This window comes from Theropithecus gelada, chromosome 10 (genome assembly GCF_003255815.1).
Source record: "Theropithecus gelada isolate Dixy chromosome 10, Tgel_1.0, whole genome shotgun sequence".
NCBI lineage: Eukaryota > Metazoa > Chordata > Mammalia > Primates > Cercopithecidae > Theropithecus > Theropithecus gelada.
Genome location: NC_037678.1, coordinates 5,024,939 through 5,049,713, shown reverse-complemented (window position 1 = coordinate 5,049,713; position 24,775 = coordinate 5,024,939). Strand labels below are relative to the sequence as shown.

The following is a 24,775-nucleotide window of genomic DNA, read 5'->3' as shown; positions in this document are numbered from 1 at the left end:
AAGATCAGCCAGTGGAGGGCATGGATGGCCTGATTGCCACCCCTAACCCTAGTTGATGGGAGGCCTGGGCTCCTCCGTGTCCAGATGGGGATGGCTCCTGCAGCCTCTGCCTTCATTGTGCTGCTGTGGGGGTCTCTTGCAGACATTGATGAGTGTGTGACTGGCATCCACAACTGCTCCATCAATGAGACCTGCTTCAACATCCAGGGCGGCTTCCGCTGCCTGGTCTTCGAGTGCCCTGAGAACTATCGCCGCTCCGCAGCCACGTAAGTCATCTGGACCATGCCATCGTCTGTCTGTGTTGGCCTTTCCTGGTGACCCAGCTCCCGGGTGGATGGGTTATCAGGCTGTGACCTCAGTGTCCTCCCATGAGGGACACAGGGCACTCACCTGATCCCTGGCCCTCAAGCATCTAAATGCTAGTGACACTGGTCTCAGAAAGTCAAAGGAGTAACTGCAAATGAATCTGGGGTCTATAGTCATGCTTTCAGGCCAAGGCTGTGCACAGAACCAGGCAGAAACCACAGCCCTCTGTTTTCCTAGGGTGGAGCCTTGGGCAAGCTCTCTGGGCCTCGGTTTTCTCATCTGTAACATGCAGATGTCAGAACGTGCTCTGACTCAGATGCATAGGTAACAGTGTCTCCATGTCAGTCCAAAGTCAGGGAGCCGATGTGACTTGTTGGACATTGTTGTTAGGTGCCTCCCTGAAAGCCAGAATTCGTCCAGCCTGGTGACTGTGTGGGAACAGCATCAAAGATTCCAGATCCTAAACGGGGGGCTGCGTGTCCCTATGTCTTTGTAAGCTCACTCACTCCTAGGCCATCACGGCGTCCACTTGAGACCACGGTTCCCACTTCCTATCCCCCTTACCCCTAATTGTATTCGTCAAGTCTCATTTAGTGCTACTGTCAGTTGCTTCAGGAAAAGCTCCACACTGGGACAGATCTCAGGACTGTGGACTTGTGACCTCCCCCAGCACTCTTAGTGTGCAGTACAGGCAGCCAGCCGTTTCCCAGGCCTTGGCCTCTTGACCTTCAGCCTGCCTTGGGTTCTTGGCCAGCTGCCCCCACCACCTGAGGGTCAGTGGTAGTGTTCACCGCCTGACCCAAGGGGCAGCTGCCCTGGCTCATGGCATAGCAAGACTTCTGGGTCACCGAGCGGCCCCGTTGTCCCTGGCAGCCCTCCATATTCTTCCTGGCATTGGGATGGCCCGTTGGCTGGCCTGGCCGCTTCCCTGATCTGCTGTTTCCCAGCATGGGTTTCTGTCTGCTTGAAAACCCAACATCTTGTTTCCTTCCTGAGCTTGGGTTAGGAAAAAGCTGCCCCAAAACTGGGTTTGCAAGTCTGTAGCATCCTGAAGAGCTCATGGTTATGCAACAGCCTGGCAGGCAGTGACAGTGCTTCTCTGAGCCATTAAGAAAGTTCCATGGCCTCAGCTGGAGGCTGTGCAGCCGTCTGTCATTGTAAGTTCACTCTCTCCCCAGCCTTTGTCAGTGCCTGGGCTTGAGGATTCCAGGAGGCTGGCTGTGGTTGTGACCTCGATTTCTAGCTTGCACACAGTCATGAAACCACCTTTTGACGAGGAGGAGGCTGCCCTGCACAGGGGCCCTGGCGCCTTCTAAGCCCGAGGGTGGGCAGGTTGGCCATGTCTGCTAAGGTCATGGCTGAAATCGGCAGAACCCAGCTCCACCCCTCATGTTGGCTGTGGAAGCCTCTGCCACCCCTCAGTGCTGGAGAAAGTCATTTCTTCCTGGACCTACTGTGTGCAGGCACCTGGGTAGACAGTGAGCCCACAAAGGCCTTTGTCCCCGCACTGGCTCGGCCTTTGGAGCATGCGCTAAGAGGGAGGAGGGGCCCCGACCTGGCTGGGTGTGAGGGTGGGCAGGGGGCTGTCTGGAGTGGGCCATGCCGGCATGAAGGTGGAAGGGGAATCGAATCAGGCAGAAGGGGCGGGAGTATGGACATGCGTGGTGAAATGGGGAGTTCAGCCTGAAACCTGTGCCCTGTGTGCTGTGCAGTAAGGGACTGACCTGCTGGGCGCCTGGCTTATTCCAGCCTTTGGACTCCCAGGGTTGATAGCAAGGAGGGGCCACGGCCTCTCAGCACTGCTAACCCCTCAGACTGGAGTTTTGTATTTTACATCCCCTTTTCCTGCTCATCAAAAACCCAAACTTCTTAAAGCGTTTTTTCATCTAAACTTCAGAAAGCAATTTTTAAAATCTAAAAGAGCCATATTGAGGAGGGATCTGTGGCCAGCGCTTCTGTGGTTAACAACTCAGCAAGACTGCCTCACTCGGGAGCCTTAACAGACAGGACTGCAGAGTCCGCTTCTGCGGCTTTCTCTCTCTCTCCAGTCACACGGCTTCCATCTGGGGAACATCCCGGCGGCCGAGGGCTGGTAACTGGAGCATGACCCAGGAAGCTGGGCCGCAAACCACAGGGCTCGGCCTTGTGGACAGGACCAAGCTGTTACAGTCCTCCCCATACAATTCCCTCCTGCCCGCAGGAGGAAGTGTGCAAAGCTGTCCCACAGCCTTTGATGGGGCCGGACACATCCTCTTTATCCGCTCAGTGGGGCTGGCCCCTGATGACCTGTGGTCTAGAAAGCTGGAGCAAAGCCGGGTGGCCTTGGTTGCCGCTTCTTGGGAATGGGACGTGAGTGAACAGCTGTGGGCCTGAGGGTGTAACACGGTGACGGTGGCGGAGATAGAGCCGTCGATGGCCCCCCTGCCTTGGCCAGTTCTGGGGCTTGTCTCCCAGACGATGAGCATGTGAAAGTCACGAAAATTCCGGCAGGGATGTCCACAAGCACCTGGGGTGGCCAGAACTGCTGTGCCTCCCAGGAGAAAGAGGGGGCCTAGAGGGCCTTTTCTCTCTGGTGCGTGGTGGCTTAGGATCATCTCCACAGAGCTTGGGGTGTTAGGGTCAAATATGTTGAACTGGCAAGTTGGAGCACATTGTTCTCTAACACATGACATGGCCCAGGATGTGTGGCCTGCTGAGGGGACATGTCTGGAAACCAGGGCCTGCATGGCAGGCGGGGACGGGACGGGCTCGCCTGTGCCCAGCTCTGTAATAGATTCAGTGATGACAGCCCATCCCTGACCTCGACACACTGGCTAAAAGGGATTTTTGGGCTGTTCCCAGTCTGACAGGCAGTTTGCCAGATAGTTATGTTTCTGGTGTTTTATTAAGTTTGAGTAGAGCGAAGTAGGATCATTGAAGCCAGGACTTAACCAGGAAAATCAAGGACGTGTTTATTTTTGTGCATTAGTCATTTGCTAAGCACATAGCAGGTGCCCCAGGCCCTGTTCTTTGTCCAGAAGGAGCCAGCCCAGAAACTCCTAGTGTAGAGAAGGTTTTGGGGTGCTCTGAGGAATGACTGTGTGGGGTTGGAGGGGGAGCCTCCAGGGAGGAGTGACCAGCTCGCTGTGTGTGATGACGGCGTGAGCTGCCCCAGAACATCACGCACACCTCCCATTGCTTTCCTCCGGCATGCTGGGTGACCGCTTCCCTCTGGCAAAACAAAACCCCACCCCTGATTAGTGCCGGCCCTGCTGAGAGACGCAGGGAAGCTGAAATCCCACCAGGGCGACTCTAGCGCCACCTGCTGACCAGCCCTATCCAGGCTGGTCCCAAAGCTGCTGGTGTGTGTGCGCGTGCGTGTGTGTGTGTGTGTGTGTGCCTGTGTGTGTACACTGTGTGTGTAAAAGCTTTGAAGTAAGACAGGCTGACTTTGAAAGCCAAGCCTGCCCCTTACTACACACCATGGAGCCATGAGCAAGTTCTGCATCCTCACTGGACATCTGTCTTCCCGCCAGTAGAGCGGGAGGACGATGGGAGACAGTGGCGGGAGTGAGTGCGGTTCACCTGCAACCGGAAGCACAGTTCATGGGTCCCATGCTCCTCCCCCAGTTCACGGACGCTTCGGTCGCAGCTCCTCAGAGGCCCCCCCTGGGGAAGAGCTCTCAGATCACCTGGAGCACTCCTGTTTGGCCTGGACTTGGGCATCTCTGGGGCAGGCTGCCACCAGCAGCACCCGTGCCCACCTTCTTTCCTGCCTCTGCTTTGGGCCCCTCCCAGGCAGGACTCCCCCTTCAGTGCCCCTGACTCCCAGGCCAGTCCTTTCTAAGAGCTTGGAATGGTCATTAGCCAAGTAAATGCAAGGCCTCCTGTCAGTCCCGACAAACCTGGAAAGAGGAGGTGAAAGGAGACAGTCTCAATAAATGCCTCAAGCAAGTCCAAGTAACCCAGCACGAGACACGGAAACTTAAAAAGCCAAAAGGGAGATGTGATGGAAAGCCAGGACGAGAGGATGCTCCTGACTGCAGAATCCAGACACAGCCCAGATGGCGGGACTTCCTGGAGCACCTGGGCCAGGTCCTCTGGGGCTCTGCACCTGGGCCCTGCTTCTTAAGGCAGCCACCTTCAGAGTGTGATGGGCCAGGAGTTCAGGACACAGGAAACCCCTGTCCCATCTTGTGACAAGAAATTAGAACTTGTTACTATCCTGTAGCAGGAAGATAATACCTATCTCCATCCTGTCACAGGAAGTTAGAATCTGTAACAGGAAGTTGGAATCTGTGCTCATCCTATACAGGAAGTTAGGACCCGTCCCCGTCTCCACCACAGGAGGTTGGGACCTGTCCCCGTCTCTATCGCAGGAGGTTGGGACCCGTCTCTGTCTCCACCATAAGAAGTTCGGACCTGTATTATTTAGGGTTCTCTAGAGGGACAGAACTAATGGAATATACATATATATATATGTATTATATGTGTATTAGTCATTTGCTAAGCACATAGCAGGTGCCCCAGGCCCTGTTCTTTGTCCAGAAGGAACCAGCCCAGAAACTCCTAGTGTGTGTGTGTGTATATATATATAGTGTGTATATATATACATATATATGTATATTCCATTATATATACAAAGGGGAGTTTATTAAGTACTAACTCACATGATCACAAGGTCCCACAATAGGCCATCTCCAGGCTGGGAGCAAGGAGAGCCAGTCTGAGTCCCAAAAATGAAGAGAAATGAGTCCGATGTTTGAGGGCAGGAAGCATCCAGCATGGGAGAAAGATGTAGGCTGGGAGGCTAGGCCAGTCTCTCTTTTCACGGTTTTCTGCCTGCTTATGCTGTAGTCGTGCTGGCAGCTGATTAGTTGGTGGCCACCCAGATTAAGGATGGATCTGCCTTTCCCAGCCCACTGACTCAAATGTGAATCTTTTTTGGCAACACCCTCACAGAAACACCTAGGATCAATACTTTGTATCCTTCAGTCCAATCAAGTTGACACTCAGTATTAACCATCACAAGTCCCCCCCTTGTCAACTTGAACCCATGCACATCTCCTGAGATCATATATAATCTTCAAATAAAGACAATAATAAAATCATAATTATGCCTAACATAACACAACTATCCTTCGTACAACCAGAAACTCACCAATCCCCAACCTAAATACTGTTATATAAAGTTAACGATATTTAAATGCTGATGTGAATTCAGTAAATCTTATGTCACTTGATAAAGGAGAAAGGAAATAAAATGAAGACATTTTTGTTAGTACAAGTGTATACACGCACAAACATTTTGTTTGTTTGTTTGTTGAGACAGAGTCTCCCTCTGTTGCCTAGGCTAAAGTGTCGTGCTGTGATTTTGTCTCACTACAACCTCCGCCTCCCAAGTTCAAGTGATTCTCCTGCCTCAGCCTCCTGAGTAGCTGAGATTACAGGTGTGTGCCACCACACCTAGCTAATTTTTCTGTTTTTATTAGAGACAGGGTTTCACCATGTTGGTCAGGCTGGTCTCGAGCTCCTGACCTGAAGTGATCCGCCCACCTTGGCCTCCCAAAGTGCTGGGATCACAGGCGTGAGCCCCAGCGCCTGGCCATGCTTTTAACAAAAGAAGGAAGAAATACTCATGACAATTACAGCCCTCGTTTCTGCAACTGGTCACATGGGTCTTAGCTGGTATTGATGACTACCTTCTTCTACTACCCATTCTGTATTCCTTTGCCTTCAGCAAGCACCTTGGTATATCGCGGTTTTTTTCCTGGTGGAGTGACCCAGACCTTCATTCCTGAAGGGTCTGGGTCATTTGTAGTCCTGCCTGGATTGGGCTATTGTAGTTTCCCATTGACCTTAATCACAGGGCATGGTAATACTAAGAGATGCCCTAATGGATCTCCTGTGTTCCATGCATCCTCTAACTTATCTTCATTATGGAGTAGTAGACTGATTTCATCTTGATAGTCTGAGTCAGTCACCCCAGCCAACACTGTAACTCCCTTCTTAACCTGTTGACTTAAAGGTAGGAGGAGCCCAAAGTGTCCAGGTGGCAATCTTAACTTCCAGTTTAATGGAATCATTGTTGTGTCTCCTGGTGGCAGCTAAGATCTCTGAAACTAAGACCTCTAGGCCAGCAGAACGTAATGTTGCAGGAATAGGAAGAAAAAATTTTGCTAGTGGATCACTAGGGGTGATGATGAGTGGTGCCACTTCCATTTCCACCCTTGGATTCCTGGACCTGTGAATCCTGGCTATGGAAGAAACAGTGTCATATATTGGATGCTGATTCAGAGCATACATGGCCTTCTGGAGAACTTTGCCCCAGCCCTGCAAAGTACTGTCACCTAGTTGGCATTGTAATTGTGACTTCAAAAGGCCATTCCACCATTCTGTCAATCTGCTGTTTCAAGACAATGGGCAACATGGGAAAACCAGTGAATTCTGTGAGCATGAGCCCACTGCCGTACCTCTTTAGCTGTAAAGTGAGTGCTTGCATTCCGTGATGATAGTCTTGGCAGAAGCATTGTGTGCAGGATAGGCAAACCCATATCCAGAGTAAGTATGTATTCCAGTGAGGACAAACCTCTGCCCTTTCCATGATGGAAGAGGTCCAATAAAATCAACCTGCCACCAGGTAGCTGGCTGATCACCTCGAGGAATGGTGCCATATCGAGGGCTCAGTGTTGGTCTCTGCTGCTAGCAGATTGGGCCCTCAGCAGTGGCCATATCCAGGTCAGCCTTGGTGAGTGGAAGTCCATGTTGCTGAGCCCCATGCATAACCTCCATCCCTGCCACCATGGCTACTTCGTTCATGGGCCCACTGGGCAATGACAGGGGTGGCTGGGGAAAGAGGCTGAGTGGTGTCCACAGAACGAATCATCCTGTCCACTTGCTTACTAAAATCCTCCTCTGCTGAGCACTTTTAAGTGATATGGTGAGCACTCTCATGTGATACAAATATCTTCACAGTTTTTGACTCAAAAGAGGTCTATCCACATACCTCTTCCCCAAATTTTGTTGTCACCAATTTTCCAATCATGCTTCTTCCAAGTCTCTGACCATCCAGCCAAACCATTGGCCACAGCCCATGAATCAGTATATAATCGCACATGTGGTCATTTCTCCTTCCATGCAAAGTGCACAACCAGGTGCATTGCTTGAAGTTCTGCCCACTGGAAAGATTTCCCTTTGCCACTGTCCTTCAGGGATGTCCTAGAAAGGGGCTGTAGTGCTGCAGCTGTCCACTTTTGAGTGGTGCAAGCATATCGTGCAGAACCATCTGTGAACCAGGCCCTAGACTTCCCTTCCTCTGTCAGCTGATCATTGGGAACTCTGCATGAGGCCATCTGTGCAGGATGGAGGACAGAAGGCAAGTTGGCAGGAGTGGAGACCATGGGCATTTGAGTCACTTCCTCATGTAACTTAACTTGTGCCTTCAAGACCTGCTCAAGCCCGATCACATATATACCACTTCCATTTGATGATGGAATGCTGCTGTGCATGACCAACTTTATGGCTAGATGGGTAGAAAGCACCCAGTTCATGATGGGCAGTTCAGGTCACATGGTGACTTGATGACCCAGAGTCAAACATTCAGTTTCCACCAAGGCCCAGTAACAGGCCAAGAGCTGTCTCTCGAAAGGAGAGTAGTTATCTGCAGAAGGTGACAGGGCCTTGCTCTGAAAGCCTAGAGACCTCCACTGTGATTCACCTATGGGGGCCTGCCAAAGGCTGCAGACAGCATCCTTGCCTGCCACTGACACCTCAAGCAACATTGGATCTGCTGGATCATATGGCCCAAGTGGCAGAGCAGCTTGCACAGCAGCCTGGACCTGTTGCAGAGCCTTCTCCTGTTCTGGACCCCACTCAAAACTGGCAGCCTTTCAGGTCACTTGATAAATGGGCTGGAGTAATACTCAAATGAGGAATGTGTTGCCTCCAAAATCGAAATAGGCTCACTAGGCATTGTGTCTTGGTTGTAGTGGGGGCCAAATGCAGCAACTTATCCTTCACCTTAGAAGGAATATCTCAACAGGCCCCAAACCACTGGACCCTTAGAAATTTTACTGAGGTAGAAGGTCCCTGAATTTTATTATTGGATTTATTTTTCATCCTCTGGCATGCCAATGTCTCACCAGTAAGTCCAGTGTGTTTGCTACTTCTCACTCACTGGAACCAATCAGCATAATGCCACCAATTTTAATGGACCAGCGTGATATCTTGCAGAAGCAAAATGCGATCAAGGTCTCTCTGAATAAGATTATGACATGAATAAGATTATGACACAAAGCCAGAGAGTTGATACACCCCTGAGGTACGACAGTGAAGGTATATTGCTGGTCTTGCCAGCTGAAGACAAGTTGCTTCTGGTGGGCCTTGGAACAGGAATGGAGAAAAACGCATTTGCCAAGTCAGTGGCTGCATACCAGGTACTAAGAGATGTGGTAATTTGCTCAAGCAAGGAAACCACATCTGGTATAGCAGCTGCAATTGGAGTCACCACTTGGTTAAGCTTAACGATAATCCACTGCCATTTACCAAGATCCATCTGTCTTCTGCACAGGCCAAATGGGAGAGTTGAATGGGGATGTGGTGGGAATCACAGCACCCCTGAGTCTTTCAAGTTTTTGATGGTGACACTAATCTCCTCAGTCCCTCCAGGGATGTGATATTGTTTTTGATTTACTGTTTTTCTAGGTAGAGGTAGCTCTCATGGCTTCCATTAGGCCTTTCCAACCATAAAAGCCCTCACCCTACCAGTCAGGGGGCCAGTGTGGGGGTTCTGCCAGCTGCTAAGTATGTCTGTGCCCATTGTGCATTCTGGCACTGGGGAAATGACCACAGGATGGGTCCAGGGACGCACTGGACCCACTGTAAGTCAGACCTGAGCTAAAACTCCATTAATTACCTGACCTCCTTAAGCCCCTATTTAACTGGAGGGCCACGATGACGTTTTGAGTCCCCTGGAATCAACGTCAGCTCAGAGACTGTCCAGTATTTCCCTAAATGTCTGATCATTTCCCTTTCCCCAGTGCACAGTTACTCTGGTAAAAGGCCGGAGGTCTCTTTGGGGAAAGATGGGAGAAAGATTCACTGCATAAATTGTCGGTAATGTAGTGGGGTCCTTCCTCAAGGGGACCCGGCCTCCCCTTCATTTAAGGGGTTCTGGGTCTGTAAACTGGTTCAAGTCTGGAAATTGATTGAGGGGCCATGATTCTCTGTTTTTATAATTCAAATTAGTCTTTTGTCCATGTGACCTAGAAGTTTTCTGCTTATACAAATCAAGTAGGAATGCAGTCAGCTTCCTATCAATTTCACTTCTAGAAACACTGTGATTAATTAGCCAATGCCAGAGCTCTACATGAGTCAGACTATTCCAATTGCCACTTTGCCTCTGCTGTCCATTACAGTAGCTACACCCACCTTGCCTTTGACGGTTGAGTGCTACCACTTGGCCACTGCCACCTCAGGATCCAATTATTTCCATTGTATTTAAATTTTGTAGTTGAGTGACTGCGGTTCCCACTGTTAGATCTGACATACTAAGAAGAGCAATTACAGGGCTCTTCAAAGATGCAGGTGCTGCCTTCACAAATCTATTTTGAAAGGCATTGGTCAAGGGTGTATCTTCTGGACCCTCCCAGCTTGGATGAGTAGGTCTAAAGTGACTAATCCACTCCACCATCCCAATCTCCCTAAGTCTTTGGATCCCTTCCTCTACAGTAAACCAAGGAAGGCCAGGCATTTCCAGCTCGCTCACAGTGGGCCAGCTCTTCATCCATATTTCAGCTAACCAAGCAAATAAACTGTTAGAACCTTTTTAAACTCCCTGAGTTGCAACATTAAATGCAGAGTCCCTGCTTAGTGGGCCTAAATCAGTAAATTCAGCCTGATCCAATGCTATGTTCCTTCCACCATTCTCCAACACCCTTACTATCCATTCTCATGCTTGTTCTCCAGATTTTTGTTTCTATAAATTAGAAAACTCAAGCAGTTCTTTTCTGAGTGTAGCTCACTGCCTCATGGGTCACACTCTCAACCTCATCTCTAGGGGCCTGCCAGGACTTTAGTCTAGCTATAGGTCTAGAGGCAAACGGGGGTGTTAGGGGTGGCTCCTGAGGAGAATCAACATTATCTTCCCTGGCAACTGCCTCACAGGAGGCCATCACTGTTGCCTTAGGCAGCGGGGTTTATCTCCTCAGACAAAGGTGGAAAGGCTGACAGGTAGGGGAGGGGATGTTGCCACTACTGGGGATGGGGAAGCTGTTAAGCTGTTTCTTCTGACAAAAAACATTCATCAGAGTCTACAAACTCAGTGTCCCTAGCTTCATCAGGCTCCTCCCACACGTCCCCATTCCAAGTCGCAGAGTTCCATTCTTTTCCAATCAGTGCCCTCACTTTAACAGTAGACACCTGGCGAGGCTGTGCATGCATCTTTCATTGCAGATCAGCCACTCGCATGATAAGAGCTGGTGTCTGTTTTCCCACAATTTCAGCTCTTCCTCTAAGGGAGATAAAACTCTCACTCGGCAATCTTAGCAGATTTGAAGCTCAGTATCTGCTTCTGAAGCCGGGAGATAGAATCCCTGAGTTCATCATTTTCCTTCATCACTTTGTCCACTGAACTTAGGAGCAAACAACCAGCTTCATTATGTTCCTTGGTTCTCCACATATGATCAAAGGTATTATGTATAGGGTCACTAAACTTGCCTCTCATGAGCGATGAATCAGGAGTTTCAAATGCATTTATTTTGCGTAACTTTCTAAACAGTTCATGCCAAGGACTATCAGGGTTCTCCATACTATTAGAAGTAGAGTCCTTAGCATTTTTGGGTCTAATTGTTAACCAGCCAACTCCAGAAACCCCAAAACCAATGAAAGAACTCCATCTTTAATATTCTGTTCCTCTAGAACCACTCCTGGTACCCAAATCTGTGGTAGTTAGGGTTCTCTAGAGGGATGGAACTAATGGAATACGTATATATAAAGGGGAGTTTATTAAGCATTAACTCACACGATCACAAGGTCCCACAATAGACCATCTGAAGGCTGAGGAGCAAGGAGAGCCAGTCCGAGTCCCAAAACTGAAGAACTTGGAGTCTGATGTTCGAGGGCGGGAAGCATCCAGCACGGGAGAAAGATGTAGGCTGGGAGGCTAGGCCAGTCTCTCTTTTCACATTTTTCTGCCTGCTTATGCTGTAGCTGTACTGGTAGCTGATTAGTTGGTGCCCACCCAGATTGAGGGTGGGTCTGCCTTTCCCAGCCCACTGACTCAAATGTAACTGTCTTTTGGCAACACCTTCACAGACACACCCAGGATCAATACTTTGTATCCTTCAATTCAATCAAGTTGACACTCTGTATTAACCATCACAGGACCCGTCTCCACTGCAGGAAGTTAGGACCCACCCCTGTCTCCACCCAGAAAGTTAGGACCTGTCTCTGTTTCTATTACAGGAAGTTGGGATCTGTCCCCATTTCCAATCCAAGCCCTGAACTGGCCCTGTGGACCCAGAGGTACTGGCCTGGAACACAAGGGCTTAGTGACAGGAAACTGGGAGCCGACCTCACTGGCTGAGCATAGATATGGCTCCCTCACTCACTTTGTGACCTTGGGAAGTGGGAAGGCCACATTCTGTCTGAGCCTCAGTGTCTTCATGTGAAAAATATTACCGAAGCCACTGTCATGGTGTGGTGGCAGTGATCACACTAGAGAGTATGTGGTGAGGAATAGCTGAGCACTTGGTAAACGGCAGCAGCTCTGTTTGCTAGTGGCAGACATAGTCATTTCACGGGTCACCTCCGAGACCCACCCAAGATCCCTGTGTAGCCCTGGCCACTGCCTGGGTGAGGGCCTGGGAAGGGCAAAGGTGTGCCTGTGGAGTGCCCGTGGGGTGGGGCTCTGCCAGTGAGGAGGGGACGCACCTCACTCCGGGCACAGCCCTTGGTCTCCCAGCCACCCAGTGCCCCAGACGGTGTTGGAAGAGGCTAGTGCCTGAATCAGCAGCCTGGAGGTCCACGGCACCTCCCGCAGGTGAGTGAGGGGCGCCCTTCGTGTTGGCTGAATCAGCCAGAGGGGCGGCGGGAGGCCCCGCCTGCCAGCCCCGCATCCCTGCGCTCTGCCGTTTCTCCGCTTGCTGGACCGGCCCTAACCCTCTTCTTGTCTCTCTGCCCACTTTTCTTGCAGCCGCTGTGAGCGCTTGCCTTGCCATGAGAATCGGGAGTGCTCCAAGCTGCCTCTGAGAATAACCTACTACCACCTCTCTTTCCCCACCAACATCCAAGCGCCCGCGGTGGTTTTCCGCATGGGCCCCTCCAGTGCTGTCCCCGGGGACAGCATGCAGCTGGCCATCACCGGCGGCAATGAGGAGGGCTTTTTCACCACCCGGAAGGTGAGCCCCCACAGCGGGGTGGTGGCCCTCACCAAGCCTGTCCCTGAGCCCAGGGACTTGCTCCTGACCGTCAAGATGGATCTCTATCGCCACGGCACCGTCAGCTCCTTTGTGGCCAAGCTTTTCATCTTTGTGTCTGCAGAGCTCTGAGCACTCGCTTCGCGTCGTGGGGTCTCCCTCCTGTTGCTTTCCTAACCCTGCCCTCCGGGGCGTTAATAAAGTCTTAGCAAGCGTCCCACACAGTGAGCCTCGCGTGCCTTGGTTTTATTTGGCATGGTTGGGAGTCTGTGCCGCTTGTTACCTGGGGGTGAGCTGGGCACTGGCCGCCGCCTGGTACCCCCGAGGGGAGTGCTCCCCATTAGCGGGTGTGTACTCGGGGGTCCCTGTTCACAGAGCCCACTGTCTGTACTGACAGGGATACCGGGCCGGGCGCATCATTTCACATGTGTTAACTCATCTTCATTTGTGTTGAACCCAAAGAATAAAGGTGGTGGTGGAGAAGGGCCCTCAGATTGCTGAGCACAGTCCCCTCTCATTTTATAGATGTGGAAACTGAGGCCCAGAGAGAAGGGGAAGGGTTGGCCAAGGCTGCTTGACCTGCTGTGGCCACGCTAGGTCGAGGAAGCGGGTCTGCTGGCCCCTGCCCGGTTCTCTGCTGTATCCCCGGAGGTGAGCGTTTCACTGAGACAAGAAAGCTCTCTCCTGAGATTCAAGCCCGTGTTCTGTTTGTCTTGATCAGAAGCCCAAATCTGCAGTGCAGAAACACAGAATGCGGTTGTGGCTTCTAGGATGCAGCTCTTGCCTCAGTGAAGTCGTTTGCACCCACTGAGAATGCTGGCCCTGTGCCGGGGGAGGCAAAGGACCACACAATACATGTGGTGCTCACAGGACCCTCCATAGGCCCTTCCACCAGTCCTGCCAGGCAAGTGGCCATCCCCATGGAGACTCAGAGAGGGCAAGTGATTTGCCCAAGATTACACAGCTGGTATCCGAGCTCTGGTTTACTGACTCCGCAGATCTAGCTGTTGCATTCTGCCACAATACCTCCACTGAGGGCCTTAACCAACCCTTCCTCCCTCCGTCTCCTCCATCATGGTCCAGCCAAGCCAGTTACCTCTCCGCCTCTGCTGCTCCAGCGTCCATTCACCTCCCCTACAGTTCATTCTTTGCTTTGCAGCTGGAATGATCTTTTAGCCTCTGCCTAAAACAGTTCCTGGTTTCCTTACCATTTGGGTTAAGGCCTCCAGATCCTTAAGATGTCTGAAGGCCGTGCCTAATTTAGTCCTTGCATGCAATCTCCAGCCTGGTCTTAACTTGTTCTGTCCTTGCCCACTTCTCTTGAGCCATGCTGCAAGCTCTGCTGCCTCGGGCTCCTGGCCCGTGCTTTGCACCCTTGGCCTGAATGTTGCTTAAGCTCATGTGCCTTCCTCAGAGAGGCCTTCGCTGCCACCCCGGCTTCTGTTTTCTCTGTCCGTCATTCTCATGACCCCTTTCCTTCATGGTGCTTGTGACAGGCTGCGGTTCCTGTTGACTTGCGTTTCACGTTTGTCTTCCCCACCTTCCAGAAGGCTCTGTGAAGGCAGGGACCAGGTCTGTCTCATTCAGTGTGGTGTTCCCAGCTCCTTGCAAAACATCTCATGTGCCGAAGGTGCTCTGTCAATGTCTGTCCAGGGAACAGATGACTCTGCCAGCCCTGGCTTATGTCACTAGCATTTCTGTGGCTGTGACACTGTGCTTACACTGTCTCCAGGCAGAAATCCAAGCGGGGAAGGCAGACACCCCAGCGGGGTCAAGTAAAGAGGACCGCAGGGTTCTTCTATGGAAGCAGGGATTGGGGGGTGCCCACCTTGATGCCTAGTGAGGAAGATGGACCTGGACAGACAGATAGCCCCACACCTTGTGCTGAGGCAGCTGTGATTGTGTCATGGGAGCACGAGCCCTTTTCCCCATGGCCCTCGCCACTTTGTCTCCCGGCCCTCTCTCTGATCAGGCCTGGTCTGCACCAGCCTCGAGTCTCCCATATTCTAGTACGCATTCTCCAAGATGCAGTCCAGGAGCCTCTCTGAAGGACCAGTCTGGTTACGATGGTCTGATCTTCCTTAGAACCTTCCATGGTTGTCTTTTCCTAGCAGATGAAGCATAGCCTCCTTGGAATGGCATTGGAGGCCTGGCCTGATCTGGCCTCTGCCCACCCTTTGAGCTGCACCTGCTCCGCTCCAGCTCATTCATGTGCTTGTGCCCTGGCCCCACGGAGGGGGGGGCTTGCGCTTCCCTGAATCTGCCTTCTTGTGGCTTCAGCATGTGCCATGCTGTTCTCCTGAAGACTGCCATTCTCCTTGCAGACTCATCTCGGGGACTGCCATTCTCCTTGCAGACTTGGCTCGGAAGTGACCTCCTCAATGCAGTTAGCCTGAGCTCCCCTGGCCCCGGGCTCCTCCGTCAGAGCATTTACCCCATTGTGTTGTGGCTGTTTCTTAACATCCCCTCTAGACGGGCTCTTTGAAGGCGGGGATTGTGTCTGGTTAATTTCTGTATTCTCTGCAACTTTGCAGTGTTTGGCCTGAAGAAGGAGCTCAGTAAACATCTGAATAAACGTGGGTGGATGGATGGATGGACAGACTGATGGATGGATGGATGGATGGATGGATGGATGGATGGATGGATGGGTAGATGGATGGATGGATGGATGGATGGATGGATGGACAGACGGATGGATGGATGGATGGATGGATGGATGGGTGGGTGGGTAGGTGGGTGGATGGATGGATGGATGGATGGATGGACAGACCGATGGATGGATGGATGGATGGATGGATGGATGGATGGATGGGTGGGTGGATGGATGGATGGATGGATGAATGGATAGCATTTTTAAGGCTTAGTTCAAATATCTTCTCCTCGGCCGGGTGCGGTGGCTCACGCCTGTAATCCCAGCACTTTGGGTGGCCGAGGCGGGCAGATCACCTGAGGTCAGGAGTTTGAGACCAGCCTGGCCAACATGGAGAAACCCCGTCTTTACTAAAAATACAAAAATTAGCTGGGTATGGTGGCGAGTGTCTGTAATCCCAGCACTTTGGGAGGCCGAGGCGGGCAGATCACCTGAGGTCAGGAGTTTGAGACCAGCCTGGCCAACATGGAGAAACCCCGTCTTTACTAAAAATACAAAAATTAGCTGGGTATGGTGGCGAGTGCCTGTAATCCCAGCTACTCGGGAGGCTGAGGCAGGAGAGTCGCTTGAGCCCAGGAGGCAGAGATTGCAGTGAGCTGAGATTGGACTATTGCACACCAGCCTGGGCAACAAGAGTGAGACTCTGTCTCAAAAATAAATAAATAAATAAAAATGGTCTCCTCTGTTTAGCCAGCAAGCCACAGCAGGGGTTCTTGTCCTATTCAGTCATCCATTTGTCATGGGCCGGATCACTCAGGCCGGAAGGAACACCTTTGCCTTCATGTGCATGGGAATGTGAAGAGGGGAGGGAAACCTCTCAGGAGCTTTGGAGGCCACCCAGTGACCCTCCACAGCTTCCTGTGGCTCCTCCCTTCCAGAAGCTCCTTTGCAACATTCCCACTGAGGGACTCTCTTGTGTGGGTGGAACTCCCTGCCTCCTGAGGGGTCCTGTTGCATTTTGGGACCCCACCGAGGTTTGTGTGTGTGCCTGAGCGCACCGCGGGAGTGACAGCTGAATGGCCTGAGTGCTCACCCCTGTCCCGCAGCTCCTTGGGGCTCCTTAGCCATGTTCCCAGCTCATGCTGCTGAGAGAGGACACCGTGCAGGAAAAGCAAAATAAGAGCAGGAGGTTGAATTTCCGTCTTGCCATTTGCTAGTTCTGTGACCCTGGATACATCGTCAGCCTTTCAGAGCCTCAAGGCCCACCTCATGGTTGATTTTGAAGATGGCCTGAAATAATCCAGCAGGCAGCGCCTGATACAGAGTAGGCACTCCGTAAATGTGAATGTGGGTTTCTTCATTCATTGGAAGGCAACTGGGTGTTCGTGTGGCTCTTCATTGAAACGGGGATGAAGATTCAGAGGGTTTGGAGGGATCCAAGGTCATATGTGGAACTGACATCACTTTTGATTCCTAAACCTGTGCTTTCCTGGCTGTGTCACTAGTAAATCAAGCTCCTGAGGAGAAAAGACAGTAATAAGAGTGATTTTAGTTGTAGTGATAATAACAACAACTCCAACAGCTATAGTGCTGACCATGAGACAGGTGCTGTTCCAAGCACGTAATTCGTTTATTCCTCACAGCAGCCTAGGGAGGCAAGCACTGTTAATATCCCCATTCCACAGGGAGGACAGGGAGGCACAGAAAGGTGAAGGAACTTGCCCAAAGTTCCACGGCTGGTATCCAGTGGGGCTGGGATTCGAACGCAGGCAACCTGGGCTGGGATCTGTGCTCTGAACCCCTGTCCTGCACTGTAGCAAATGCTGGGGAGAGGCAGCATCCCTGGAATGAAAGAGACTGTTGCTCTAGCCCCATCTCACGGAGCCCGCTCTGCCATTCCCAAACCCAGAACAGGATATCTTACTAGCTAGAGGGGGCAGTGTGGTCAGGAGGAAAGGGCTGTGAGGCTGGAATGAAATAAGATACGCAAAATGGGCCAGGTGCAGTGGCTCATGCCTGTAATCCCAGTGCTTTGGGAGGCCAAGGCAGGCAGATCACTGAAGGTTGGGAGTTTGAGACCAGCCTGGTGAACATGATGAAACCCTGTCTTTACTAAAAATACAAAAATTAGCCAGGCATGGTGGCACACACCTGTAATCTCAGCTACTCAGGAGGCTGAGGCAGAAGAATTGCTTGAACCTGGGACACGGAGATTCCAGTAAGCCGAGATTGTGCCACCAGCCTAGGCGATAGAGCGAGACTTCGTCTCAAAAAAAAAGACATGCAAAGCGTGTAGCACAGAGACTGTGGAAAGATGCAGATGCATTATTTCTGAAGTTCTCTGGATCCCAACCAAAAAACGCCCAGACAACTAGCTAGGAAAATAAAACTCCATGGAAAATATTTACAACTAAACAAGGTCTGCCGTTCAGGCCCACCTGCATGACTTTGGCATCTGTGCAGGAAAAAACAGTGGCAGAACCCCAAAATAATCAACAGGTATCCTCAGAAAGTGCACTAGGTGCTTTGAGGGAACAGCAGCTGAAACTGGGGGACGTTTTGCTCACTCCAGGGGCCAGAGTGTGCACAGAGCCAGTGGGAGAGAGGGAGGGACTGGCGCAGGCTCACTCTTGGAAGCTTTTGAATGTTTGCCACCACAGCTCCCCCTAAGGTCGAGGGAGAGACTGCTGGAAATGGAACAGAAATTGTGTAGGAAAGAGACCATTGTGGGAAGAGAAGGGCCAGGTAAATGTGGAAGAATGTCAGGAGGTGAGCTCTGCAAACTCAGGAAGATAACTGTGAATGAAACTCTCTCCCAAATTCCAGGGAAACTAATTTCCTCTAAAGAGGATCAACCCAAAAGCATCAAGTTCAAATTCCATGGATGAGTTTCTATAACAAAGTACCATAGACTGGGTGGCTTAGAATAATAGAAATGTATCATTTCGTGGTTCTGGAGGCCGGAAGTCCAAAATCCAGATGTCAGCAGGGCTGCACTTCCTCTGAAACCACCAGGGGAATGCCTCTTCTGGTGAGGAATGCTCCTTCTGTAGGGGAGTGCTCCTTCTGTAGGGGAGTGCTCCTTCTGTAGGGGAGTGCTCCTTCTGTAGGGGAGTGCTCCTTCTGTAGGGGAATGCCTCTTCTGTAGGAGAGTGCTCCTGTAGGAGCATGACTTGTCCCCGCTCCTGGAGGTTTTTTGGTAATCATTGGTGTTCCTTGGCTTGCAGCTACATTGCTGCAATCTCTGCCTTTGTCATCACATGATCTTGTGTGTCTTTGTCATCACATAGCCCTCTTCTTATAAGGATATCGGTCATCTTGGATCAGGGGCCCACCCTACTCCAGTGTGACCTCATCTTAACTAATTATATCTTCAATGACCGTAGTTCCCAATAAGGTTACATTCTGAGGTACTGGGGATGGAACTTTGCCATCTTTCTTGGAAGGACATAATGCAAACCATGACACCAGTGCAAAGTGTTAGGGGCTGAGTTGTGTCCCCCCCCAAATTCATATGTTGAATTCCTAATCCCTAATACCTCTAAAGTCCCTATCTCCAAATGTGGTCACGTTCAACAAGGTAATTAAGGTAAAAGTGAGATCATATGAATGGGCCCTAATCCAGTACAACAGGAGTTCTTATAAGAAGAGATTAGGGGCCGGATGTGGTGGCTCACACCTGTAATCTCAGCACTTTGGGAGGCCGAGCTGGGTGGATCACAAAGTCGAGAGTTCGAGAGCAGCCTGGCCCACATGGTGAAACCGCCTCTCTACTAAGAATACAAAAATTAGCCGAGCGTGGTGGCAGGTGCCTGTAATCCCAGCTACTTGGGAGGCTGAGGCAGCAGAATCGCTTGAACCTGGGAGGCGGAGGTTGCAGTGAGCTGAGATCATGCCACTGCACTCCAGCTTGGGTGACAGGGCAAGACTCTGTCTCAAAAAAAAAAAAAAAAAAAAGAGAGAAGAAGAAGAAGAAGAGATTAGAACACAGTCATGCACAGAGGGAAGACCATGTGAGGAGGACACAGTAAGAAGTCAGACTTCTACAAACCAAGGAGAGAGGCCTCAGAAGGAACCAAACCTGCCAACACCTTGATCTTGGACTTTCAGCCTCCAGAACCATGAGACAATCCATTTCTGTTGGTTAAGCCACACAGTCTGTTGTATAGCAAACAAATGCACAGCTATTATAAGCAAAAAAGAGAATAAGAGACAGAATGATATCCCTCTGGGTAATGAAAGTACACCAGAAAGACATGCCCAGACTAAATGAAAATTCTAATATTCTATCTTGAAAGAAACCAAAAGTGTTAAGAAAATAAACAAAACATAGAAGAAAAATGGGGCCAGGTGCGGTGGCTCACACCTGTAATCCTGGCACTTTGGGAGGCTGAGGCAGGTGGATCACCTGAGGTCAGGAGTTTGAGACCACCCTGGCCAACATGGTGAAACCCTGTCTCTACTTAAAATACAAAAATTAGTCAGGCATGGTTTGGCAGGTGCCTGTAATCCCAGCTACTCAGGAGGCTGAGGCAGGAGAATCACTTGAACCCGGGAGGCAGAGGTTGCAGTGAGCCAAGATTATGCCACTGTCCTCCGGCCTGGGTGACAGAGCAAGACTCTGTCTCAAAAAAAAGAAAAAAAAAAAAAGAAAAATCAAGTCAGAATTAGAAGAAAACTGAGAAATAAAGTAATAGACCAAAGGAACAAAAAGTTAAACATTTTAGGTGTAAATACTAAACTAGACGGAACACAAAAGTGAATAAACAGATAAATAGAAGTTGAAAAGTCCAAAATTTTTAAAAATCAAGGGAGAAATAACAAGAGATGAAAAGCTTGAAGAAAAAGTAACAAATATTCAAAATCTATAAGAAGATCTGACATTTAGATAATAGGACTCCCTGCAGAAGAAGCTGAATCCATGGGGGGAAGTACTGTAAATGATCTCAAAGAAATTTCCCATAAATTAAAAAAGAGATTTGAAATTCCACATTGAGAAAACTTATAGCACACCTGAGAATATCGACAAGAACAACCAACACCAAGACACATTCTTGTGTAATTATTGTACTTTAAAGAAAAGGAGGAAGGCCAGGTGTGGTGGCTCAAGCCTGTAATCACAACACTTTAGGGGCCAAGGTGGGCAGATCACAAGGTCAGGAGTTCGAGATCAGCTTGACCAACATGGTGAAAACCAGTATCTACTAAAAATACAAAAAATTAGCATGGTGGTGCACGTCTGTAATCTCAGCTGCTCAGGAGGCTGAGGCAGGAGAATTGCTTAAACCTGGGAGGCAGAGGTTGCAGGGAGCCGAGATCACGCCACTGCATTCCAACCTGGGCAATAAGAGTCTCAGAAAAAAAAAAAAAAGAAAAGAAAAAAGAAAGAAAGAAAAGGAGGGAAAAATAAACTATGAACATTTAAACAAAAACCGTGACTTACAAGGGGAAAAAAAATATGTTCTCAGACTCTTTGACAGCAACACTTTATGCTAAAATAAAATAAATAACATATTAAGGACACTCAAGAAAAGGTAAGCCCAGAATTTTATACCTAGCAAAACTGACTTTCATGTACAAAGAGCACAAACTATTATGACCATGCAAGCATTAGACTTTCAGTTACTTCTAGAACTACAACTAAATGAGTGTTATAAGGAAAAGAGTATAGTATGAATTACTGGATAGCTCAGACAATGTAGACATAGCACATTTATTTTTAAACTCTGAGCTGGATAGGGAGAGTATATCAAAAATTATTTTCAATAATTATGTTAGTCATGGTAGCTTTAGAATGGTCATCCTGAGGCTACTGTGGAGGTAATGTGGGATAATGATGGAATACTCTATGTCCTTGAGGACCAGGATTCTGATGTGGAAGAAAGAATATGCTTTTGTAATACAGAAGAGATTAATTAAAAACCATATGGTGCTTATTTTGAATTGGATATCAGTATGAACTCTTGGTGTATATTATTTTTTTAAATGTCCACTGAAGAGGTCTAGAAACAATGACCAACCCCCTAGCACTGACCCTCCCTAGTAACCAGACTGTGATCTTGATAAGCCATTTCTCACTAAAAACAAAAACAGGCCGGGCGCTATGGCTCACGCCTATAATCTCAGCACTTTGGGAGGCCGAGGTGGGCAGATCACAACGTCAGGAGCTCAAGACTAGCCTGACCAGCATGGTGAAACCCCATCTCTACTAAAAATACAAAAATTAGCTGGGCATGGTGGTGTGCGCCTGTAGTCCCAGCTACTCAGGAGGCTGAGGCAGGAGAATCGCCTGAACCTGGGAGGAGGAGGTTGCAGTAAGCGGAGATTGCACCACAGCACTCTAGCCTGGGCGACAGAGCGAGACTCCATCTCAAAAAAAAAAATCACAATAGCACATGAAGGGAAGCATCTCTTTACAGGAGTATTCCAGCTAATAAATGGAAATGAAATGGTAGAACCAGACTATCAGCATTTTGCAATCCTTGATGAATCAGTGGGCATAAGCCTTGAGCATCAGTAGATGCTGTCCTCACAGACAGGCAGCCAGTCACTGTGTGGCTCTCACTGAAGACACACTACCACCTACCATCTTGCCAAAAGGGACTGGGCCTGCGTGGAATCAGGACTCTGGATTCGGCTGCCAATGTCCAGGAAATCCAGTGGACAGAGGACCACACTGAACTGCACCATGAAGATGCAATCCACAAAGTCCAGCCTGTAGGATGCAACAGCTCAAATTCTTCAGGTTCTTTAATAGATAAGTTGTATGGAAAATATACGAGGCTGGGCGCGGTGGGTCATGCCTGTAATCCCAACACTTTGGGAGGCCAAGGCGGGTGGGTCACCTGAGGTCAGGAGTTCAAGACCAGCCCGACCAACATGGTGAAACCCCATCTCTACTAAATACAAAAAATTAGCCAGGCATGACGGCACATGCCTGTAATCCCAGTCACTTGGGAGGCTGAGGCAGGAGAATTGCTTGAACCTGGGAGGTGGAGGTTGTGGTGAGCCAAGATTGTACCATTGTACTCCAGCCCGGGCAACAAGAGTAAAACTCCATCATAAATAAATAAATAAATTAATTAATTAATTAATTAATAAATTAAAGGAATGGAGAAGAAACCTGTAGATTAAAATGGACTTAAAAGGCAGAGCAAAAACTTGTTGATGGAGAAGTCTGAATGACTGTGTCTAGAGGTGCACGCTTATGTGAGAAAACTATAAAGAAACCCAGGTAGGGGACTGCCGTGGGACTCAGGCTAGGGGTCACTTTTGGGAAGCAGGAGGAGTTGAGCTCTGTCTGGCAGTTGCAGGGCCTTTGGTGACTGGCCAAGTTCTCTTTCTTGACCTGGGTGGTCATTATAAAGGCGTTTGCCTTATAATAACTCGTTAAACTATACTTTCATTTTGTGTAATTTTTTATCCGCGTTTTATTTTATGATCAAGAGGTTTTACAAATCTATCTAGCACAGTAGCTGGAACCCAGACCTCTGAGACTTTAGCCTCTTCTGCCTCCCTGTCGCCTGGTGATGTGGAATCGGCTTCCCTGTGCTGGGCACCATGCTTGACGCTGTCTGCTCCTTCGTTTACTACCCTGCTGCCCAGCCTCACTGTGGGCTCTGAGAAGGCGGGACCATGTGTCCCTTGTTCACTTTGCTGTCCCTAGCACCTGGCGCCTGGCACTCAAAACATATTTGTTGGGCAAGTGAACTTGTGACTCTATTTTGCGGTTGTGGCTATTGATGCTCAGTTCGTGCAGCTGACAAATTCCCGAGCTGTGCTTCTCCGCCAGGGCCCACGGAAGCCAGAGGGTGTTTCTGGCATTTAGGTCCCGCTCCAGTTTGCAGGAAGGGCCATGAAGCCTCCCCACAGAGCAGCCAGGCTGCAGAGACCACTGTCGTTCTCTGATAGAGCTGTCTCTGGGACAGATGCCCCTGGCCTGGCCACCTGCCCCTCCTCCCTGGACCTCGGCCCCTGTAGGAGCTGCTGTCCCAGCTTCCCCCTCAGCCTCGTGTGCTGTGGTTCCCCTCAGGCTCCAACAAGAGAAGACAGACACGATCCGCTGCATCAAGTCCTGCCGCCCCAACGATGTCACGTGCGTGTTCGACCCCGTGCACACCATCTCCCACACCGTCATCTCGCTGCCCACCTTCCGCGAGTTCACCCGCCCTGAAGGTGAGTGGAATGGGCCTGGGGGTCCCGGGGCCCCCTAGGGCCCCCCTCGGCTTCAGCTGAGGGCTTGGCCTACAGGAGCCATTCCTTGTAAGACGTGGCCCGAGCTTTGAAATGCAGAACTTTCTTTGCGTCTGTGTATCGCCCCCCACTCCCCGCACCCACCGGCACGGCAGCAGCATTTGTTGGCCCCTTCTCCACTCTCTAAATGCCTCTTCTCAGCTCTCCGTTTAGGGGTCTTTGTTGTGGGTCACAGTTGTTCTGCAGAGAGCCATTAAGCGCTGATTCTGTGACCAGCACTGGAGAATCAGGGAGGGCCTCCGGGAGGAAGTGATGGCCAGGCTGGGTCCTGGGTGGTGAGGTATTCGAGTGAAAGGGGGAGAAGGGGAGAGGAGGGTGCCCAGTGGAGCAGGACGTGGCCAGAAGGGTCTGGAGGTATGGGGGACAGTGTGGGCGTTTGAGGAACTCAGCCAAGGTGTTCTGCTGGAGTGGTAGAGGCTTGGCAGGAGGTGGGCTGGAAGGATAAACAGGAGGCTAAAATTGGAGTTGGGCCTTCAACCCCCAGGCTTGGGGGAACCATCGGAAGGTTGCAGTGGGTGAGGTTTGCATATAGAAACATCATCCTGTTGACCCAGGGCCAGGTGAACTGGAGGGGCCTGACTGGAAGCAGGAAGCTCAGGTGTAACCCAGTCAGTGCTCCCACACCCTGGCCTGGCTCTCTAGGAAGCTCCTGGCATGCAGTGTAGACATGTTGTGTAGCCTGCCATCAGTGCACCGTTTCTCTGGAGCAGGGCCAGGGCTTCGTGCTCCCAAGCCTGGCAGAGGGCTATGGATGGAGCACTGCCCTGTTCACCTCGCTTTCGGGCTGTGCTGCCCGTGTGCCTGGTCCCCAGCCATCCCCGCCCTCTAGGGAGTCCCCATGCCTGGCCTGCAGAGAAGCTTGCCATGATGAGTTCATTCAGCAGCGGTGGACGGAGCCCCTCAGCGTCAGGCTCTGGGGACATGGTGATAAGAAGGGGTCCTCCTACCCTCTCAGGGGAGGCATACAACAGAGCCAGCCATGAGGACACCAGTGTTTACACCATGACACAACCATGCAGTGGGGGATGGGGGAGGAGAGGCTCCCCCAGCATGTGGTTGCCCAAGGAGCGGTCCCCAGTCCCAGCCCCCCAGGCTTGCCCCTCCCGAAAAGGAACGGCACTGAATCGCCACAGGGTGGCACAGACTTGGGTCAGAGAAAATAACTAACTGGTATTTGCCTTTTGCAAAATGATGGGGTTTCACCAAACCACATACAAATCCTTCCCAAATC

At 50.4% G+C, this 24,775-nt stretch overlaps 2 protein-coding genes across 2 annotated transcripts in view; both read left to right on the top strand.

Annotated features, from left to right (window-relative positions):
* The window catches only part of LOC112633178 (fibulin-1), a 100,481-nt gene that overhangs the window by 50,685 nt on the left and 25,021 nt on the right, over positions 1-24,775 (top strand). The window contains exons 12-13 of the mRNA XM_025399622.1: positions 143-266; positions 23,324-23,466. Of these exons, the coding sequence (XP_025255407.1) occupies positions 143-266; positions 23,324-23,466 (267 nt within the window). The remainder of the gene's footprint in view (positions 1-142; positions 267-23,323; positions 23,467-24,775) is intronic.
* Positions 141-12,929, top strand: FBLN1 (fibulin 1). The gene is made up of 2 exons (XM_025398064.1): positions 141-222; positions 12,496-12,929. The coding sequence occupies exon 2, from the start codon at positions 12,597-12,599 to the stop codon at positions 12,831-12,833; it is 237 nt and encodes a 78-aa protein (XP_025253849.1). The 5' UTR covers positions 141-222; positions 12,496-12,596; the 3' UTR covers positions 12,834-12,929.

Bases quoted from the DNA above. Each gene is read 5' to 3' on its own strand.
- FBLN1 (XM_025398064.1), top strand. From the start codon at position 12,597: ATGGGCCCCTCCAGTGCTGTCCCCGGGGACAGCATGCAGCTGGCCATC.